This window comes from Episyrphus balteatus, chromosome 3 (genome assembly GCF_945859705.1).
Source record: "Episyrphus balteatus chromosome 3, idEpiBalt1.1, whole genome shotgun sequence".
Lineage (NCBI taxonomy): Eukaryota > Metazoa > Arthropoda > Insecta > Diptera > Syrphidae > Episyrphus > Episyrphus balteatus.
In genome coordinates, this window is record NC_079136.1 from 64,676,583 (window position 1) to 64,698,213 (window position 21,631).

Sequence of the window (21,631 nt, forward strand, 5' to 3'; positions counted from 1 at the left end):
TAGGATTGGTTTTGTGTTTTCGAAGAAAACGGCACAACTAAGAATATGTCACATACATACGGGTGGCAATGGTGCAGTGGATGTAGTACTTGACTGCTAACCTGAAGGTTGTGGGTTCGAGCCCTACCTCAGGCAGCATTCTTTTCTTAATCCCCCAGCTTGGAAGCCACCCGTGGGACTATATGAGATATTAATCATCTTATTCTCAATTCACTGTACCAACAAAAATTCTTTCCTATCTTTCTATTCCTTCTAACTATGGCCGTGCAGTTGCATTTAAAAGACCTTAGGTCTTACAGGCATATAGTTAAATTATAAAAAAAAAAAAAAAAAAAAGAGCAACCCGGTAAGATTTTTTCATCATTTCGGCTTTTTTGTCGTATTAAACTGTTCATAAGTTCTGTTCTATAACTGAGTTAAAAAGATAAATTTAAATGAGTTTTTGTTTATGTTTTTCGTGAATATACCTATATGATAGAAAAATCATATTTTTTGTATCTTTTTCGTTATTAAATAAATAAAGTTGACTTAAAATTCCGACTTGAAAGCGCCGATATGTAAAAACATGTACAGAATAAAAATAAGAATCTTAGCAATGTTTTTTTTAATTTCATTTCAATCTGATTCAGACTCAAACAGAATAAACTCGTTTTGTTTAACAATTTATCCAAAACTAATTCGCATAGTTCAACTAGTCCATCAACTAAGAACATATCTGATTTCATTACCATTGTACGTGACTGAAAATATTTTTTTGCATTAAAATTACTTACATTAAATCCCCACCAAATTTATAGTTTTGGTTAACTAAACCACTACAATAAGAGATCCTTAATTGCAAGTTATACTAATGGAACTAATTACAATAATTCGTACAAATACACCCCACCGCCAGTTGCAACTAATGTTTGTAATTAAAGGCTTATAAATATTAAATGACTATGCAAACCAAAGGAAAACCATGGTTTTATCAACAATCACGCGTTTAACTTTTTACCAAATCGACATACATACAAATTAGAGTATATAGATACAACATTTATATTGATGTTAAGCCAAAATATTATATTCCAAAACGTAATTTGTTTTAATTAGTTATTCATGAATTTGTTGCAATTTGAGCATTAGAGCAGCACGTGCAAGTTTGCACAACACTCTAAAATAAATTTAAAATTCAAAACCCAATCCAATTTACATGTGGAATAATATAAACGGAATTTCGAATATCTCTAAACTCTTACACTTTGCAAAAACATATATAACATAAAGTAAACGTGTGCGTTTTCGATGCATTTATCGATTGTTTTATCCAAATCCTTTCTCTCCTTTCTCTTTGCCTCATATAAAAGTGCTTGAAAATAAAATTCCTGTTCAACACACACAAACATTATAGAGGCGAAAAGTGCTTTCATTTCAACAGTTGAGCCCTATTTGGGTAAAACTAAAACGGCTTTTTGCAATTTATTTCGACTACAATAAACAAAAACCGATTATACCACGTATACATACGTTTAGACTGTAGATGTTAGATGGCAGATAGATTTTAGATTTGCATTGAATCTGGAAATTGAAAATTCAATTAAAACCAACCACTGACGAACTGAGAGAGAGAGAGAGATAGAATAATGGCTTCAACTGCTTACAACGATCCTATTGTCGACAACGAGCATAGTGCAAGCCAACAAACACCAAGCCCCCGATAACCAAAACATTATGCCAACTTCAATTTGTTGCCATATCCGCAATGTGGATCCCCTAATTCGATTCGATTCGATTTTCTATTTCTGTTCTCTATCCTTTTTTTTTTGTGTTATTTTTGGTTTGTTTTTACTTTTTGGAATAATCAATTAAGCTAATATCAAATTTTACTTACACATACATATGCAAACATGGCTTTTAATAATAATTATTTGCAAAATTTCAATGTAAAACGAAAGGAAAAGAGGTAAATATTAATGTACTGCCTGTGGCAAAGTTTATTGTGATTTTATTTTCAAAATTTTTATTTTTGGGATTTTGATGACGGAAATTGGACGGGTTGGTCCAATAAATTTTACATCGACAAGGAGAGTGCGGTATTTTAATAAAATGCACGAGACAGGGTACATTCCACCCACCTTCTATATATTGCCTACAATTGCTAGAATTCTAAAGCTTTTATACAGAAAAATGTAAATCACTGAAAATGCACAATAATACATCTTTTCCAACTCATCTGAGAACTAATATAATGCTTCGAGAAAACTATAGGACCTCTCGAACAGTTATCCCTACAAGTAGCATCGTTGGTTTTGTTGCTAACTCGTCAATTGAATTTTGACTTGGTTGTTGGTTCTCCAGCTGAAATCTGTCAATCATCTAATTTGAACCCTTAAAAAAAGTTTACTCAATATGTATTGATTTTTTTGCTTAAATATTGGTAAAACGCCAGAAAAAACATCATTTCATTAAGATATCATTACGAGATCAAAGAAATTGGTCAACTCCTTAACTTTATGACGTAAAAATGACAGCAACATCTTTTTCAAGCATATCTTCAGGTTTACATATTGCATGCTTTACATATTGCAGGAAACGGTTCTCCTGCTATGCTATAGAAGATTTTGGGCATTGTACAGAGGAATTTTGGAATTAATTTTTTTTTTATACCAAAATGAACGGTACCTTTTAATGAAAACATTTTGAAGTGAAAACTTCTTTAGTATATCTTTTAATCTATGTATGCATGCTGATAATATAACCTATCGTTTGATATATCATACATAACGGTACATGCTCTACAAGTTACACAATCTTGAATTGAAAAACTTCAAAAATACCTTAAAACATCTACTGGGGAGATCTGTTGCCGATGACCAGCCACCAGTGTGTAGGAAGTACCGTAATCTCAGTTTGGACTTTCGACATGGTTGGTTTAAAAAATTCTTACTTTTTTTGTAGACATGGTAGAAATATGATTGAAACGTCATATAAAAGTTAAAATAATAAGCTTTCAGATGATATAAAATTATAAATTAGTTGTCATAAAAAAAAAATGGATTTACATAAATATGTTAGAAGAAAAAAAAATTTTTTTTTTCATAAAAAATGATTGTTTTGAATAAATTATTTTTATACTTTTTGCGCATTGTAAAAATTTAAGTATGGCTTTATTTTTTAGGAATAGATATTTGTAAGCTTTTAAACAGTGTATTTTTTTCTCAAGAAAAATGGTTTTTTAAGGTTTCACGTCTACCACGTTTTATTTTCTTAAATCGCTATTAGCGGTACCTCATATAACCGTTTTTAAAATTTTTCCCAAATACTTTGTTCAATCTTAGCAATTTTTTTTATGCAAAAGCATTTAAACTCCCTTAATATAAATCAAGAACACAATTTTGAAAAAAATAATTCTTGGATTAAAATTTTTTGATTGAAAAATTAAAATTTTGAAAACCTGACACTGCATTTTTTTGAAAATGTTGGTTTTTGGTGTTGATTAGTACTTGCTACAAAATGCCATACCACCGATTTTGATTTTGTTTTTCTAAAAATACATCATAGTAAAAAAAAAATAAACTGCATGCTATTTTTGGAGCTCAATTTTATATGTATTATTTTATTTGGCGTGTCGCTTTGTGAAACTTCTTTCTAGCAAGCGCCTTTATAATCCAGTCAAATAAGGGTTTAACCTCGGAATGAATTCTAATAGAAATTTTTTTTGCTCAATATTTTTATTTTGCCATTCTACCTCAAAAGTCTAGAAAAATCTCATGTCCGCAAGTCGCAATTTTCAAGGTCAAATCGCGAAGTGGAGATTTTCAATATTAAAAATAAAAGACAATGGTATTTAATAAACGTATGATATATGACTTCGAGGCAGAGCCGGATTAACCATGTCATGGGCCCCTAGGCAAAATAATTCTTGGGCCCTTTTCCGATGCTTTTTCAATATCATAAGCTATTTTTAAGTTAGGTTAGAAATTTGTGCAGGTAACTTACTAGAGACTAATCGGATATAATCTGGTGTCCTATCATGTCATTTTATAAATGTAAACTAAAAGTTTTGAAATAACTATTATAAATATTGCAGTGATATCTCAACAAAAAAATTTTAGCAGCTTGATGGTTCACAGATAATTTTAATTAACGATAAGTTATAAGAAAATGTCTTAGATTCAAAAGGTATAAGTAGGTATACCTATGCCGACTTTTCACGAGTCGATTTTAGCCACATGATATGTCTCACGTTTAAAGTCGACTCTAGTATGGGGATTGTCACTTTAGTCGCGTACGGCTTACGTTCACTAGGGCTGCCAGATAAAATTTAATTGATGTCGGGACAATAGGTCTTAAAAGTCGGGACAAATGGGGACACCAAAAAATTACTTGAAATCGAAAATTATTAAAAACAGATAAAAAGAATCACGTGTGTGATTGCAATATTTTCCTTGACTTATTTCCTACATTTTTGTGGATTTCACGCAAAAATATGAATTTTTCAAAATTTCATTTTTTGAAAACTAAACTTAGTCTCAATTTATTCACTCTCCATTTAATTCAAAGTCACCATATAAAATGGAAAGTTTTAATATTCGTATGCGATTTGAAAAATTTTTATTTTTTAATGGTGTCTTTAAACTTAATGGATAGTCAATACATTGGGCCTTATCCATAAAAAATCATCAACAAAAATGTCAATTGATGTATCTTTTAATAAATGTAGGCAACAATCTCAAATTTCCATAAAATTTAACGACGCGTCGCCTTTTAAAAAAAGAAGTTTTAAAAATTCTATGTGATTTGCCAGTTTTTTTTATTTGAGAGTTAATAAATTGAAGCTAAAAGCTTTTTTGCTTAAAATTTTTATTTTTTTTTCCCAAAGTTTTTGAAGGAAATCGGAATGTCGGGACAAAATCGGGACAGTTTGTAAATCGGGACAGATATCGGGACAGGGTCCAAATGTTGGGACTGTCCCCTTGAAATCGGGATGTCTGGCAGCCCTAACGTTCACTCGACTCGACTGACGCCGAAAAGCTTCGCCGCACGGCGAAAATCGACTCGTTATAAGTCGGCATTACGGTTTCATTATAAAACTGGAAAGAGAAATCATATGAAAAAGTTTCAATTTTGATTTTATTATTATAGCCAAGGAAAATTACTCAAAATATGGGCATGAAATCACATTTCTCAAAATTTTTTTTCATGGAATGTGTTTTGCTGGTTGTCCTTATCATAAAAATTAATTTGTTTGGCTGACAGGAGGTCGGGAGCAGCCGCCATCTTGGAAAAGAGATTGGTATCGTTTTTATTGAATAGCTCCATTGTTGTTCAAATAAACAAAAAATGACAAATTTAAGATTTATTAAAAATAAAATTATCCTAAAAAATGATATACAAACCAATTAGGTACGTGAGTTGATTAAATAAAATTTTATAATTTTCATACTACCCCAACAAACTTCGTCAGATATATGAAAAAATTCCATTTTGCTCCTACCTTGCGAGACAAACCCGCACTTTGACCAACTATAAAATTTTATTTAATTAACTCACGGAATTGGTTTTTATATTATTTTTTAGATAATTTTACTGTTAATAAATCTTACCTTTGTCAATTTTTGTTAAAATTAACAACAATAGAGCTATTCAATATAAACGATACCAATTTCTTTTCCAAAATCTTCGTGTAGAAGCAGACGTTAGAAATCATCAAATTTCTGTAGATTCTTAAGCTACAATACAAGTTGGGAACGTTTATTGGACAATTTTATCTAATATTATTTTGAGTAACTTTTCTGCATGCACAATCTCAGATTTTTCTGACATATTCACTGATTGCAACATGAAGAGCTTGAATGGCACCATCTCTAGCTAAACTCTGGTTCGATGTCGTTGGAATAATATTCGAATAGACCAGTAGGTAATAATAATGTTTTTTTTTAAGAAGAGATTTACAGTTTAAATATTAATGGTGAAGCACATGGGAAGAAGTAGTTTTTTTTTAATTTGTTGTATAAATATGATGAATTTTGATTTTAAATGTTGTAAAAAGAACGTTTGGTATTTAAACGTGGTATATTTTGAGCTGACTGTTTTCCCATTTTCTGGGTTGATTTTCCATTTTTCCCTAATCAAAAATACCGAAAAAATACAAATGTAACGCTGTTTTTTATTGAAATTTTTTTTGTTTCGTAGTCAGGGCGAGGGGCCCCTAGCTGAAGTGGGGCCCCTAGGCAGCTGCCTAGTTTGCCTTGAGGCTAATCCGGCACTGCTTCGAGGTATTTTTTAATGCAGATTCCAAAAAATCTAAAATCAAGGCAATGTCTGAAAAAAGTTATACCTCTTTTTCATCTGTGAACCCATATTATTATAACAGTTGCAAACTTATTACAGGAAAACCTTCAAAAGTTATGGTAGAGGAACCAAATTTAGCATGAAGGTTTTCATATCCATTATCATTAAGAATCAAAACAATCCAAGGAAAAAACATATATATCTATGAAAAAAGGTATTTTTTTTGGAAAGGGGGAAATTTTAGGACATGCACTAAAAAAAACACCCTGTACAATCTTGGAATAAGTGCTAATAGGCTAATTTCTTGGTTTCTATCTTTGCTTGGATATTTTATAGGTAACTTATGTCAAAAAATCTAATAAATAAATATTGAAAGTCATCAATTCATCAATCAATCCAACAATCAACCTATCAATGAATATTAGTCATTTGGTTAGAGTTTTATGGAAGTATTCTTTTGTGATTAAAATATTGAATGAATAAGAGTTTATTTCTGCTTAGCTCATACGTCTGTTTAGTTTATGACATGTCTGAAACATTCCATTAAAGATCAAAGCAAACAAAAATTCTTTTTTTTGAAAATGATATCTTTTCAAATATGTCAAAATTTGACAGAAAAAAATTCAAATTAATTAGTTAATTCCAATTAACTGAAAAGTTAATTACAAACTTGACGAAAAACAAAATAAGAGATCAATAAAATCTGTCGGCATTTTCTAAAAATTCCATCAGACCGCCACCATTCTGGCCACACAAAGAAATAAAAACCTGTCAAAACGTCAGAACACAAATCATCTCATTTCAATCTTTCCGCATGCCATCATTATTGCCATTGCCATATTGAGAGTATGCACAAACAAAAACATTGCCGCATGCAAGCGGCAAAAACCCACTCAATCAAAAATATTCATTAAATATATTTCAAAATATTTATAATTACCAGCTGTAAAATAGTAAATATTTCCTTCCACACAAAAGGATTCCGTAAAAATTTATTCCCAAAAGCTCATCAACATCATTCTCCACATTGGCATCTACATCGATTGAAAGAATTTCATTTTTGCCAATTATGATAATCGTCAATTATTATATATTACTGTGCGCGAGTCCCGTCTCGTCCCGTTCCGTTTCAATTGAATTCACTTGCCAAAAGCGAAATAATAGACGTATTGGATTTATTGGCCACTTGCCATAATGACTTGACTTGACTCTGTGCATTCGAAAGTGTGAAATATATCACAAACAACACAGAAACAGCACAGAGCTTAAAAGAATAAGAATGAGAAGAGAGTATCCTTCATCGGAATCTTGTGGTCGAATTAAATTATATTAACAGGATTTTCCTTCTTCCCCGTCCTTCTTCGTTTGCATTAGTCTATTTGGTTTGTAGAGCAGACGAATACCGCACCTAATCCCAAAGACTGCTGACATATTTATTTGTTTTTCTATACTTTACCCGCTTAGTCCGATCCACATCCCTTTACTCTGCTTCTGGCTCACTCGTTTTTATCTTTGCCAATAAATCAGTCATTAAAGATACAAAATTGCTCACCTAAAATGATGAAATGGAAACGGTTGAGTGTATTTTTAGAGGAGAGAGTCGACAAATTGCGCGAGATGCATTATTCTTAAGTTTACTATAACATGTGGCAAGTGTATTTTTAGATACAAGAAATGTCTACATTTAAGTAGTGATGGGAACTATCGAATGATTTGAACTATCGATACTTAGTTACTGAATGATTTGAACTTTAGAATAGTTTATTCATTCATTCATTTATTCATTCGAATAATAACTATCGAATAAAAACTATCGAATAAACTATCGAATGAACTATCGGATAAAAACTATCGAATAAAGTATTGAATAAAAACTATCGAATAAACTATCGAATAAAAATACTATTCGAATGAAAAAACTATCGTATAAAAAACCATTTGAATGAAAAAACTATAGATTAAGAAAAATATTCGAATGAAAAAACTATCGTTTAAGAAAACTATTTGAATGAAAAAACTATCGTTTAAGAAAAGTATTCGAATGAGAAAACTATCGAATATAAAACTATCGAATGAAAAAACTATTTGAATGAAAATAGTAACTAAATAAATGAATGAATAAGCCCTGATTTTTCAATCGTCAGTTAGACTATCAGAAAAATAAAAACTGCCAAATGTCAATATAAAAAAACTTTTATTCCTAGGAATAAGCTCTAACTGAGGTTTATCTGAGTATTGAAAAATTGGCCCTAAATGATTTCAAACTATCGAATGAATGAATATTTTACAACTATCGATAGTTTGATAGTTTTTATTCGATAGTTCCCATCACTACACTTAAGTGTATTTACAGTTTATGAATAAAAAATATGATGCAAATGCACAAGAGTGTGTTAAGTTCTATGAGAGGTCAAAAGTTTGTTTGACACAGGGTGTTATTGAGATTTAAAATGTTTGATTTGAAGCAAAAATTTTAATTTTTCAAGACTCTTCATGAACGCTCTTCATGAACGCTCTTCATGAACAAAAAGTAGTTAAAGTATGGTTACTATCTCAAGTAGCACACTTGTGTATAAATTGGTGTAAATTCATTAATTTTGGTGTAAAATTGAGAAAATTGAAAAAATATGGTGTATTTCTCAAAATTAGTGGTATAAAAATTATACCACTGTCTTTTCTGTACAAAATTTCAACATTTTTTTAAGATTCCGTGCAAAAAATACACCGATTTTCAGTTGTTTTTATAATATACCATTAATGGTGCATAAAATTATTTGATTCTGAAATCAACCAAAACGGTTTATTTTGTACACTCTGTTTGGTGTAGGAAGCACACCCTGTGGACATAAAATTCACCAAAATGCATATGTGGGAGACGCCATATTTTTCAATGGACGCCATTTAAAAATAGAAGACAGCGATTAATTATTTTATTAAAATAGTGTATTTATCGACCTAATAGTCCCGCATTCTTAGTTTTTTAGATTCATTATAAAAAAACTTTTCTTAAAAAAATGTAAAACAACACAAAAATTATAATTTTTGAAAAATGGATTCTTAAAATCGAAAAAAAAATCATTAATTCACTGACATTTTTCAGGCGCTCGATTTTTAGAGGGGGTAGCATCTTAAATTAGTAGATAGAATGTGTTTCGTTTTAAAATTTGGCAAACAAAATCATATTTAACCATTGGTTTCTTATGGCAATATTATGAAAGTGAATAAAAATTCATTTTCATTTATTTCATAAGAAATAGTGTGAATTAGAATTCATCAAACTGTTTGAGATAAAAAATAAACTTTGGTTCAAATTTTAAATCAGAATAATTTAAATGGTGTATTTTATCCATAGATTTACTGTGTATTTTTCAATTTCAAAGGGATAATTTTCACCAAAAACAGATCATTTAATATACCACTAGTGCCATTTATACACCAAAATCGGTATATTTTTTTAACCACCGGAGTTTATTTTATACGAAAAAATGGTGTATTTTTTATATTCAAAATGCATATCACGAAAGTGCAAAAAATACACCAAATATTTTGGTGTATCTTAGACTTTTGTGCTACTTGAGTATAATATCAACCATTTTATTCTCCTCACCATACACTCAACTTATTCTTCACTTTATCACTTTTGACATTGGGAGATGAGATATTGAGATCTTTTGACGTGATAACGTCTTATAAATCGATGAACCATGGCAGCCAACACAAAACAGTGACGCCATTTTCTCCCGTTCCACTCTCGCACTTTCGCAGTGCGCAAAAAATTTCAATTCAAAATTAAAAAAAAAACTATTAGAGATACAAAAATCTTCTTTAGCTTTTTTGAATGATAATAACCTAAAGCTTAATCCAAATGAAGGATTCTTAAAAATTCCGGCATTTAATAGGGTAAACAGGGGTAAAACGGAAAGATGAAGTCTTAGAGAGTTGATTTTTTTTGTTATAGATAGATAAAACTAATTTAAGAAACAAATCTAAAAAACTTTGAAACTAAGCTATAACGTTTTGTTTGAACGTTGTACACGTGTTGGGGCTATGACAAAATGATGATTTTGGGCAGGGGAAATTTTTTTTGACAATTCCAAAGGTGCCAAGTGAAAGATGAGGGAAAAAAAATTAGGCGTTTTTTTTTCCAGCACTCTGCGTTTCGAAATATAAATTTTTAAAAAACACTTTGTTTTTTAGGGGTATTTTTGGATAGTTTTTGATTTTTAGCTTTTTTTTGGAGTGTTTAAAAAACTTATATGACATGTAGGTTTTTGCCTTATGCATACATGTGTTAAGTCAACACAATTTTTGAAGTGAAAACTTCTTTAGTATCGAAGTGATTTGAAACACGATGAAACGAAAAAGCCACAGGAAAAATCAATTGATTATAACTTTTTTATTTTTATAGATAGACGAATGAAATTTATACTGTAGATTGGTAATAGAATAAACTATAATTGAACAAAATTTCAATTAATTTCATTTTCAAAATTCTGAGATAACTGTGAAAAAATGTTCTTTTTCTAAACACGTTATATATTTTGATCTAGAGCACATACTAGTTTGATTTAACTTTAATACGCTTGCTGATAATATTAGATACCTTTCTTTTGATATGTCACACATAACTGTACGTGCTCTACAAGTTACACAATCTTAAATTGAAAAACTTAAAAAATTACCTCAAAACACCTGTGGAGATCTGTTGCCGATGACCAGCCACCAGTAGTGTAGGAAGTACCGTAATCTCAGTTTTAAATTTCGAATTTTGTAGGTATCGTAGAAATAAGCGTCATATAAAAGGTGAAATAAGCTTTCAGACGATATAAATTTTTTTATAGGTTGTCATTTAAAAAAATGGATTTAATGGTGTTGGAAGAGAAAAAAGATTGATTTTTTTCTTTTATATTTGATGAAAACTGATTGGATTCAAAAAATTCTAGCTCTTTTTGTAGATGTTGTATAGACATATAAAATTTATTATAAGTTGTCATTAAAAAAATGGATTTAGTCGAGAATGAATGTATTGAATAAATTAATTATTTTTACACTTTTTTCGCATTGTAAAAATTTGCATAGGTATGTATGCCTTTATTCTTTAGGAAAATTTGTAACCTTTTTATTGGTGTATTTTTCTTCAAGAAAAACTATTTTTTAAGGTTTCACTTCTACCACGTGTGAATTGCACACATGATTTTTTTATTTAAGAACGTTCATTTTTTGGTCCACAGCATATGGATATTGAAAAAGGTCTTATAGATGATGTTTCTGCATCATTACTTTTTCAAAATAATAATAATTCAGATTTACAAAAAAAAATTGAAACTTGAATTTCAATTTTCCTCAAAACTACCTTTTCTGACTTAACCCCTTTGTACCCGGCGCCAAAGAAATATCAAAGACTTGATTTCATTTCTCAATGTGGTCTAAAAACAGCCTCCGGCTCGAGTTCTGAGCTGCTTTTCTATGTGCTAGTGCTGCGAGCAGGCTTTTAAATATGGTGAGCAACAAGTTTTCCGGGGTCTAGGCCGTGCCAATTGTTTTTTGAACCTTATACATTTTACAAATCCATTCATCTCTAGGTTACATGAGTTTCGATCAAAAAGGCAAATTCTGTGCTAATTTGGTCACCAAGCGATGTTGTGTTAACTGACTTCAAAAAAGGAAGAGATTTTCAATTCGACTGTTTTCAAACTCACGTAATGTTTCTAACCTCAGAAGTATCGACTTTGTGAATCGATTTAGATAATTCTTCTTTTATTTGATAGCTGGGGCCTCCTTTGTTGCCATTTCAATTTGGTCCAGTTTTTTTTTAATTTTAAAATTAAAATTTTTTTTTGTTAAATTTATAATTATGTATGTATTTGTTTTGACTCAGTTATAGAAATACATACATAAAACTTGATCTTATCGAGAAAAAATTTGCTTTTATTAGAAATTTACAAAAAACTAAAAAAATTAAATAATTTTGTGTCTTGTACCTACAACAAATTTTTTTTTATTTTTTTTTATTGTTGTATCCATTTAAAAAAAAAAATTAAATACAAAATTTTCGGAAAAAAATTGTTACATATGGCATTAAATGAAAATAATTTATGACACATAAAAACAAAATTTCAAAATAATTTGATTTCTTTTTTTTTTTTAGATCCAAAAATTTTTTTTGAATTTTTTTTGAAGACCGGTTAAGTCGTTTATGAAAAAGTTAAAAACATGTACCGTAACTAATAGTTGAAAAAATTGCTCTAAAAGTATGACTTTATTTGCTACAGTAACTACCTAAACGTATTTTTTTTTTTAATTAAAATCGCGAGGGACAAAAACCTTTTTGATTTTGGCAATGTAGCTTGAGAAAGAGACAAGAGACGATTTTGTTCAAGAATCCTTAACTTGTCCTAAATCGGAACCAAAAATTGAATAGGTTCGTTTCAGCCAGTCATAAATTTCATTAAATGAAGCTCACATAAAGAAATCTCACAAGCTTATACTTAATGCATGAAGAAATAAAATAAATAAGCAAATAACTGTAGGAAGTTATTTATTGACTAAAAATAAAATAATCTCAAGTAGCTATATTCACATTTAATTAAATTTCTCTTCAAGAATTATTCTTCCTCCAGTTTTTGAAGAAAAATATAAAATAAATACATATAAGTACGTATATATAATTTCATCCAAAATCAATAAACATTTGAAAACTCTCTGTCATATATACCAAATAAGTGTATTTCAAATAAATTCATCCATTTTATTATTATTTTCTATATCTCTCTTAAAAATGTAACGAAATAAAAAACCTTCCCACGCTGAGAAAATTTAATTAAAATGATTCAAATCGATATCCGCAAATAAATTCTTCTTATTTTATATAGAAAAAAATAAAAAAAATACATTTAAATAAATTCAATGCTTTAAAAATATATCCTAATTTTAAAGATGTTTTTCAAGGAAGAAATATCTAAGAAAAATAAAGATACTTTTATTCTATAAAAGCATGGTTTTTATCTATTTTTAGATAAATTCTTTTTTTTTTTTTGATATTTTTTTGAATGTCAGGATTAAACTAAGGACCTTTTTTATTCTTTTTGTTTAATTTTTGCTCTTTATTTCTATCGACGAAGCCTTTTTAATACGGAAATTCAAAGTGAAACCTTAGTGTTTCTGTCAAAGTTAAGATATTATATGTTCTTTGTTGTTGCCTTGAGACATCAATAAAACATACACACACACTTTTCTACTAATAGATAACTCCTACTGAATAAATCTTATACCTTTATTATGTTCATTTCTTGATAAAGAGCCAAGTTTTGTTTGATGGATACAAGGAAAACATATATAAATAAAATTGCCTTTCTCTTTTCCTTTGAATTTGCTAAACAATACTACTCTGTGGAAGACAATATACAGTATCAATATTGATAGATAGGAAATCTGCCTAAATTATCAATATTAAGGAGGCACTTTAAAAGCTCTACACTTATACATTATACATGTTTAATCTGAAAATCATTTCCTATCGATAATTGTTTTCCAAGCATCTTCCATAATATAAACAAGACAGACTAATAGTAAAGATAGGTATCCTCTCTCAGGACCACCATTGAGACAGATTGTCCTTTTTCCTCTTCGCCTTCTCCCACTTAAATAGAATTGAAGCATGTCTAATAAATAACTAAAAGAACAACAACAAAAACTGTATCAACTTTCATAAAATGTGTTGAGGCCTTTTCTTCTTGGATATTGCTTACAGTTTTCGAGAGAAGAGCAATGGACGAACTCTCTATGCCCCCAATAGACCATTATACTCGTTGATGGATACAAAATGGTACAAGTTAAGTAATAATCGTTACAGCCCCTATGCGGATGGATCAAACTTTTAAGAGAGAGGATGTTGTTTTGTTCTGCTTTGGTGTTTTGTATGAGTTTTCTCAAACCTTAGACAAATTTTCGATTGGAAAATTTACTACTAGTAGAAACCCCATTAAGAGTTATTTAGAGTTTTCTGAAGAAATTATAATCCTTTAAAATGAACCCATTAGCAATAAGAATATTGAGGCAATAAAGAACATGGATCATTCTTTAGTTTATAGTAATGTAAAAGTAGAGGGAGTACTACAAAAGTGTCTCCTTTATTATAGGTTTACGATAGATACTTTCTTGAATTTTGAATTTATTAAATTTCGATTTGGATTGACATTTCTTATGGATAATGCACAATTTAAATCAAATAATGTAAGGTGCTTCTTAATAATTATTTGAGGGTATCCTAACTTTATTTTAGAAATTTAAAGTTCAAGGAGCTAATTTTGTTAAGACTCATTTTGTAGAATGCAGTTTTGTTTATTGGCATAAAAACAAGAAATTCATATAAAAAAAAAACAAAATAAATTAAGAATTTAGAAATAAGACATAAATTGAATAGGTTATTTTGATAAGGGCTTAAATAAACTTTATAAATTTTCTTCAAGACAAACAAAAAATTTAAAACTTTTTTATATATAATATGTATTTGGTAAATGTATACATGAAAATAAAAATAAATAAGAAAAAATATAAAATTTATATTTATTAAGAAAAAACACTCTTTAAATCAAATCGAACTCCAAAAAAAGTATGCAATTTAATTTTTTATATGTATTTAAGATGCATTTGAAAAAAAAATGTATTTTCAAAATACTTGCTTGAGCCATTTTTTATAACACTAGTTTCATATAATATAAATAATTGAAAAAAAAAAATTTAATGAAATTGGTATTCCATTTAGTATTAATTTTGTCACAAATGTCACCTAGAATCAAAATTTCCAAAAAATTTTTAAAATTCAAAAATTATTTTTTCGAATTTTATTTTTGGCTTATATATATTTAAATTATATGAATGCATCTGTATAAGAAAATTCGATGAAAGTGTTTTTTTTTAGTTTGAGAGAAAATCCGATTTAAAAAAAACTCTTCTTTAGCATTAAAAAATAGACCCATATACATAAAAGCTAGAATTCGAATATTTCGAAAAAAAAAAAAAATTGTTGATGAGAAAATTAAACTTTTCCAAAATCCTTAATGAAATAAGGTGACTTTTCTTATACTTTAAAAATAAATTTTTTATTGTAAGCTTTAAGTCAAATTTATTTTTTTTTATAAAAGATAAAAATAAAATAAAATTGACTTTAAGCCTACAATAATAAATTTACCTTTTCAAAATCGGTATATATCAGGTACCGTTATTTTTGGTAAACAAAAAATTAACTCCAAAAACCCCTCAGGAGAGTCAATAAAAAACGCTATATACTAAGCATAGGATTTTAATGTGCTAGCGGGGCTCCGAACAGTGGTGACTTTGGTGCTTTTTGGCGTCAAAATTCATTTGCACGGCTATTTTTTGTTTAAAGAAAAGTCATGAAATTCGGAAGGATATTATCTAGTATGGAGAATACGAAAAAGCTGTCATTTTTTTTTCAAAATGGCAGCTCCAAAATGGCGGACAGAAAAAATTTTTTTTTTCAAAGCAGCAAATTCATGTCAAAAAGGTGTTCGGTGTTAGGTAAAGGTAGGTATAACTATTCAAAAATCAAAAGTTTTGAAAAAAAGTCCAAAAAGTGACAGATAAGTAAAACACACTTTTAGACCCCTTGCTACGCTATTTCATGGATTTTTTTATTAAGCATAATTTTGAGATTTTTCCTATTTTTTTTTTTCATAAAAATTGAACATATGGTTGCCAACTATATTTTGAAGTTATTAAGGTTAAATAAAACTGTGTTATTATTTTTTCGGCAACCATAAAGCCAAATAAATATATTTTTAGCATTTTACAACTACTTTTTTAAAGTTTTTTTTTTTTTAAGATTTTACCTGGGCCCCCGTTCTGTAACTTTATCACTGGCGATAAGCGTTTTTCAACGCCTCTAAAATACATTTTCTCCCATATACAGGGTGATTCAGGAGTAATGTGCCAAAAAGCTAGAGCGTGTAGGTTACGTCGAGACAAGAAAAAAATCGTATGGGAGGGGGGGGGTCTATTCCCCTTCGTTTAGCGGGGAGGGGCAATTTAAGAAAAAATTGACTTAATTTGGAAAAAAAATTATTAAAAATCAACTGTTATACTTACAATAACGTGCTATACCTTTTTGTAAAGCTAAAACATTAGACTTTTACAAAATTTTTAAACAAAGTCATTTCGAGGCACAGTTTTTGAAAAATTAATTTTCAAAATCAAAATTTTGAAAAAAAATTGGAAAAAAAATTTCAAACTAATTTTTTTCAAAATTTGATGTAATTAAGTACTAGTTTAGTTTTTAAAATTCGATGCTCTTATTTATTTTTAAACAAAAACAGAAAACCAGATTCAATAATACCTTGTCGTGTTTGAGATATTAACAAAAAACCAAAACTACTTTTTTCTAAAAAACCTCTTTATTTTCTGTTTTACGTGGCTGGACTTGTTGATAAATTAATTTAAGAAACATTAAACATTCGTCAATTATTTTTAAAACATTCAGACTTAAATAAGAATACAATATAGTGATACAATATTGGATTAACCCTGAATTGATAAACTTTTTTCATTGATAACACCTGAAAACTTACCTGACAATTTTTCTTACTATGTCTGGGGTGGGGTAGTGGAAATTGAATAACAAATAATAATGTACACCCAAAAGATTAATCGATGACAAGAGAAATGGCAAATACGAAGGAAAAATGATTCTCTTGAAACCTTTAAAAATCAAAGAATATGATTTAAAAAGTCCTTTTTTTTATTTTGAACTGCTTGCGCAAGTATTATTTTATTGTTTTTCATTAAAATAAAACAATTATACTGCCTTTAGACCCTTAGAGCCATTTCACACATCGCCGAAAACCGGCTCGGTTTCGGGTAAACGCCCCTTTTAGATTGTTGCAAAATACACAAAAGTGTATCTTACAACCTGCCAGAAGGGGCGTTTACCCGAAACCGAGCCGGTTTTCGGCGATGTGTGAAATGGCTCTTACATCAAGAATCCATGGGTAGCGAGCAACCCAGACATAGTATGAAAAATTCTCAGGTAAGTTTTCAGGTGTTATCAATGAAAAAAGTTGATCAATTCAGGGTTAATCCAATCCGGTATCACTTTATTGTATCCTTATTTAAGTCTGAATGTTTAAAAAATAATTGACGAATTGTAAATGTTTCATAAATTAATTTATCAACAAGTCCAGCTACGTAAAAACAGAATAAAGAGGTTTTTTAGAAAAAAGTCGTTCTGGTTTTTTATTAATTTCTCGAAAACGACAACATATTTTTAAATCTGGTTTTCTGTTTTTGTTTAAAAATAAATAAAAGCATCGAATTTTAAAAATTAAATTAGTACTTAATAACATGAAATTTTGAAAAAAATTAGTTTGAAATTTTTTTTTCCAATTTTTTTTTCAAAATTTTGATTTTAAAAATTAATTTTTCAAAAACTGTGCCATAAAATGGCTTTGTTTAAAAATTTTGTAAAAGACTAATGTTTTGGCCTTACAAAAAAGTATAGCCCGTTATTGTAACTATAACCGTTTAGACCGGGCGGCCACTGCAGAAACGCTCAACTCATCGAGCTAAAGAAAATTTCAAATGGGAAGTGAAAGAGGGCTATTAGTAGTTACGAAAACCACAGGTCTTCCCGTTCGCATCCTGGCACGATTGGCGTGGTAAAGTGCATTGTGCATCTCATAGAGTTAAAAGACAATATTGGTGTCAAATTGAAGGTGATATTGTCAGCTATCAAAATTCAGAGGTCTTCCGGGTGAAAGTCTGGCAGTTTTGTCATGCAGCCCGTTTTAAGGTTAGAAGCGATGAAAGTGAGTTTTTTCATAAAGTCTTGTTTTTTGGTATTTTGGTCGATGAGTTAAGGAGTTTTTTCGCTATAAAATAAAAATAAGAGTAATTAGCATTTAAATATAAAACGATGTTTTGGAAAAAGCTTGATAGATTACTAACAATGACCCAAAGTATATGCAAAACTACGAATATTTCACGAAAAAGTCTCAAATAATACGCTGCGCCCCTTACAACTTACCGAATTAAAAGGCGAATTTAATTTCAAATTAAAGCTAATAATGTCTTCTTTTGAAAACCAGAGGTCTTCCAAGCCAAAAATTGGAAGTTAGGTCACGCAGCTTGTTTTAAGGTTAGGAGCGTTTTTCTCTTATAACGTTCCCCCAGGCTGGGGGGGTGAAATGACAAGATGTGGCTTGGAAGACCTCTGGTTTTCAAAAAAGGACATTACTAGCTTTAATTTGAAATTAAATTCGCCTTTTAATTCGGTAAGTTGTAAGGGGCGCAGCGTATTATTTGAGACTTTTTCGTGAAATATTCGTAGTTTTGCATATACTTTGGGTCATTGTTAGTAATCTATCAAGCTTTTTCCAAAACATCGTTTTATATTTAAATGCTAATTACTCTTATTTTTATTTTATAGCGAAAAAACTCCTTAACTCATCGACCAAAATACCAAAAAACAAGACTTTATGAAAAAACTCACTTTCATCGCTTCTAACCTTAAAACGGGCTGCATGACAAAACTGCCAGACTTTCACCCGGAAGACCTCTGAATTTTGATAGCTGACAATATCACCTTCAATTTGACACCAATATTGTCTTTTAACTCTATGAGATGCACAATGCACTTTACCACGCCAATCGTGCCAGGATGCGAACGGGAAGACCTGTGGTTTTCGTAACTACTAATAGCCCTCTTTCACTTCCCATTTGAAATTTTCTTTAGCTCGATGAGTTGAGCATTTCTGCAGTGGCCGCCCGCTCTAGTTGATTTTTAATAATTTTTTTTCCAAATTAAGTAAATTTTTTTTTAAATTGCCCCTCCCCGCTAAACGAAGGGGAATAGACCCCTCCTCGCATACGATTTTTTTCTTGTCTCGACCTAACCTACACGCTCTAGCTTTTTGGCACATTACTCCTGAATCACCCTGTATAAAGCAAAATTTCTTTCAAATTCAGAGTTTTTGAATTAAGAAATTACGATTTTGATCGAAATTTCTTTTATTTCGATGAGATAAAATGGATTTTCAAGTCATTCAAATATTTTATCGCCAGTGATAAAAGTTACAGAACATGGGCAGTGGTGAAGGTTTTCCAAAGTACATACATACCATGAAATGTATAAGTTGTTTGGTGATCTGTGATGCACATTTTTGTTAATTACTATTTTCTTGTTAAGAATTCATTAATAAAACAATATTTATGCAACACAACTTTCAAAGAAACTTGGCCTCAAATTATAAAATTAGCATGGATAAGAAAATAATGAACAGCTTAAAAAATTAATATCTGATCAACCAAAATAGATATTAACATTTTTTAAACGCATTTATAAAGAATAACATTTTTTTCCAAAAATAAAGACCTTTACCAAGTTCCTCACATTAGTATTAACAGAGAAATTATAATTTACATGAGTATAGGTATGCCAAAGTAAGATTTTCTTAAATCTTCGCTGAGGCCTGGCGATGATAAAGTCCCGACTAAATGGTCTGGCTTATTTTTTCCAAACATCAAACTACAATATTTTTAAAATAGTATAAATGTTGTTTTAGACGCGCTACCCAGCAGCCAGGTGCCACCTCTTTGGTATTTTTTGGACTTTGTTTTAAAAATTTTTCGATTTTTTTTTTCATTGAATATGAACAATCATACCTAAACTCATGATCTTTCACCTTTTTTGACATGAATTTAGCCAAATTTCGAGCTTATATACTGTTTTGTAAAACACGATGCCACCAAGTCGCCATGTCGCTATGTCTTTTGCTTTTAAACTTTAATTAAAACTGACATAAATATTGGACAAATACATTTCCAATAAAATGTAACCTATATGTTTAGAATTCTCTAATTTCTGTATACTTTCAAAATAAGAATATTGTATATGATGTGTACATAAAATATAAACTTATGTTAAATTTGTATTCACTTACCACAAAACAACAGCACATATACACCAAAAACGGACCTCTTTTGTATGTTTGTAGATATTCGGAGCCGAAATGCCAATCTATCGCCGGTAATTGTACATTCCATAGCTCATAGGTGTGCCGCCCATAGCACGTTCCGTAGCCTTTTCGATACTGGCATGAACGCACCGGTAACAGCACACATAAGCCAAACATCACTTAAACAATATACGACGAAACGCCCTCCGAAAGTCTTTATTAAATATCGTATAGATGGCAGGATTCAAGGCCGAATTCATATACCCCAGCCAAAATGCAATCGCAAATGCTGAGTCCGGTATCGTACAATGTGTATTACAGGCAGGCATAAGGATATACAGAAAGAAAAACGGTAGCCAACAAGCGATAAAACTACCCATAATCAGCCCCAAAATTAGCGTTGCACGTTTCTCCTTTTTCCTCGCTATCCGACGTTTCTCCTTTTCAGGATCTCGAGGTTTTTGCACCTTGGGTATGGCCGGCTCCAGCTCAGCTGTTTCGGAGGGTTTGCTAACTTTGACTGCGGCTGTTTTCGCTTCATTTCGTCGCTGATTTTTGCGACCAAATATTGGCTGACACAGCCGAAATTTGAGCGGTTTCACAACCGCACATCGACTCACTACGCCCGAGTCCGAACTTGATGGATCGAATTCGCTAACCATGTCGGTGTCAATGCCAACGGAGAGTGCTCGACACCGACCTGCTATCACTGGTGATACTTTCAGTTCATTTGGGGAAGATGTTGTTAGACCGTTGTTATTCATCGGTCCGGCCTTTGTGGAATTGGACGTTGGTGATAAGCCTGATGGTGGTGGTAACGCATTGAATGCATTGTGCGTCGTCGCTATTGTGCTGACTTTTAGGGTTTCTTTGTCGTTGCCGTTCATCCCGCTATCGGGATGTGTTGAATAGGGCGGGGGTGGTTGGTGTGTCTCGACTTCGGCAGCCTCACTCGTTGATATATCGGAGGCTAGATCACAGGTGACTGTAGGAATGGCCATTATAGCATTTGGTTGGTTTTCGATTGTTGCTATTTGCCTTTGAATGTTCGCTGCTGATGTACCAGGCACACTTGGCATCGGAATTGTTCCCTTGGTGGATGTTGTGAAGCTTGTCATCTAGAAATAAATTAAAAAAATAGGAAAATAATAAATGAAATCATTATTTTTGAAATAAATTTTCAGTTGAATATTTAAAAACATATTTGTCATATATTTAAAAAATAATTCTTTATTCTAAAATAAAGTATGAAGTCGAAAAATGGGAGTGAAAAAGTCTTGTATAAATAATCTTTGTTTTATGATTAAAGTGTGATTATGTTTAAAAATGTTTTAAGTCATCATCACAATAAATTTCTAATATCGCACTTTTATTCCCAAGAGTTA

At 30.3% G+C, this 21,631-nt stretch overlaps 1 protein-coding gene across 1 annotated transcript in view; it reads right to left on the reverse strand.

The window, feature by feature from the left end:
* Nucleotides 1–21,631, reverse strand: part of LOC129916516 (alpha-2C adrenergic receptor) — a 297,933-nt gene that overhangs the window by 34,471 nt on the left and 241,831 nt on the right. Inside the window, exon 3 of the mRNA XM_055996515.1 lies at nt 20,232–21,364. Coding sequence (XP_055852490.1) covers nt 20,423–21,364 — 942 coding nt within the window. The 3' untranslated portion in view covers nt 20,232–20,422. The remainder of the gene's footprint in view (nt 1–20,231; nt 21,365–21,631) is intronic.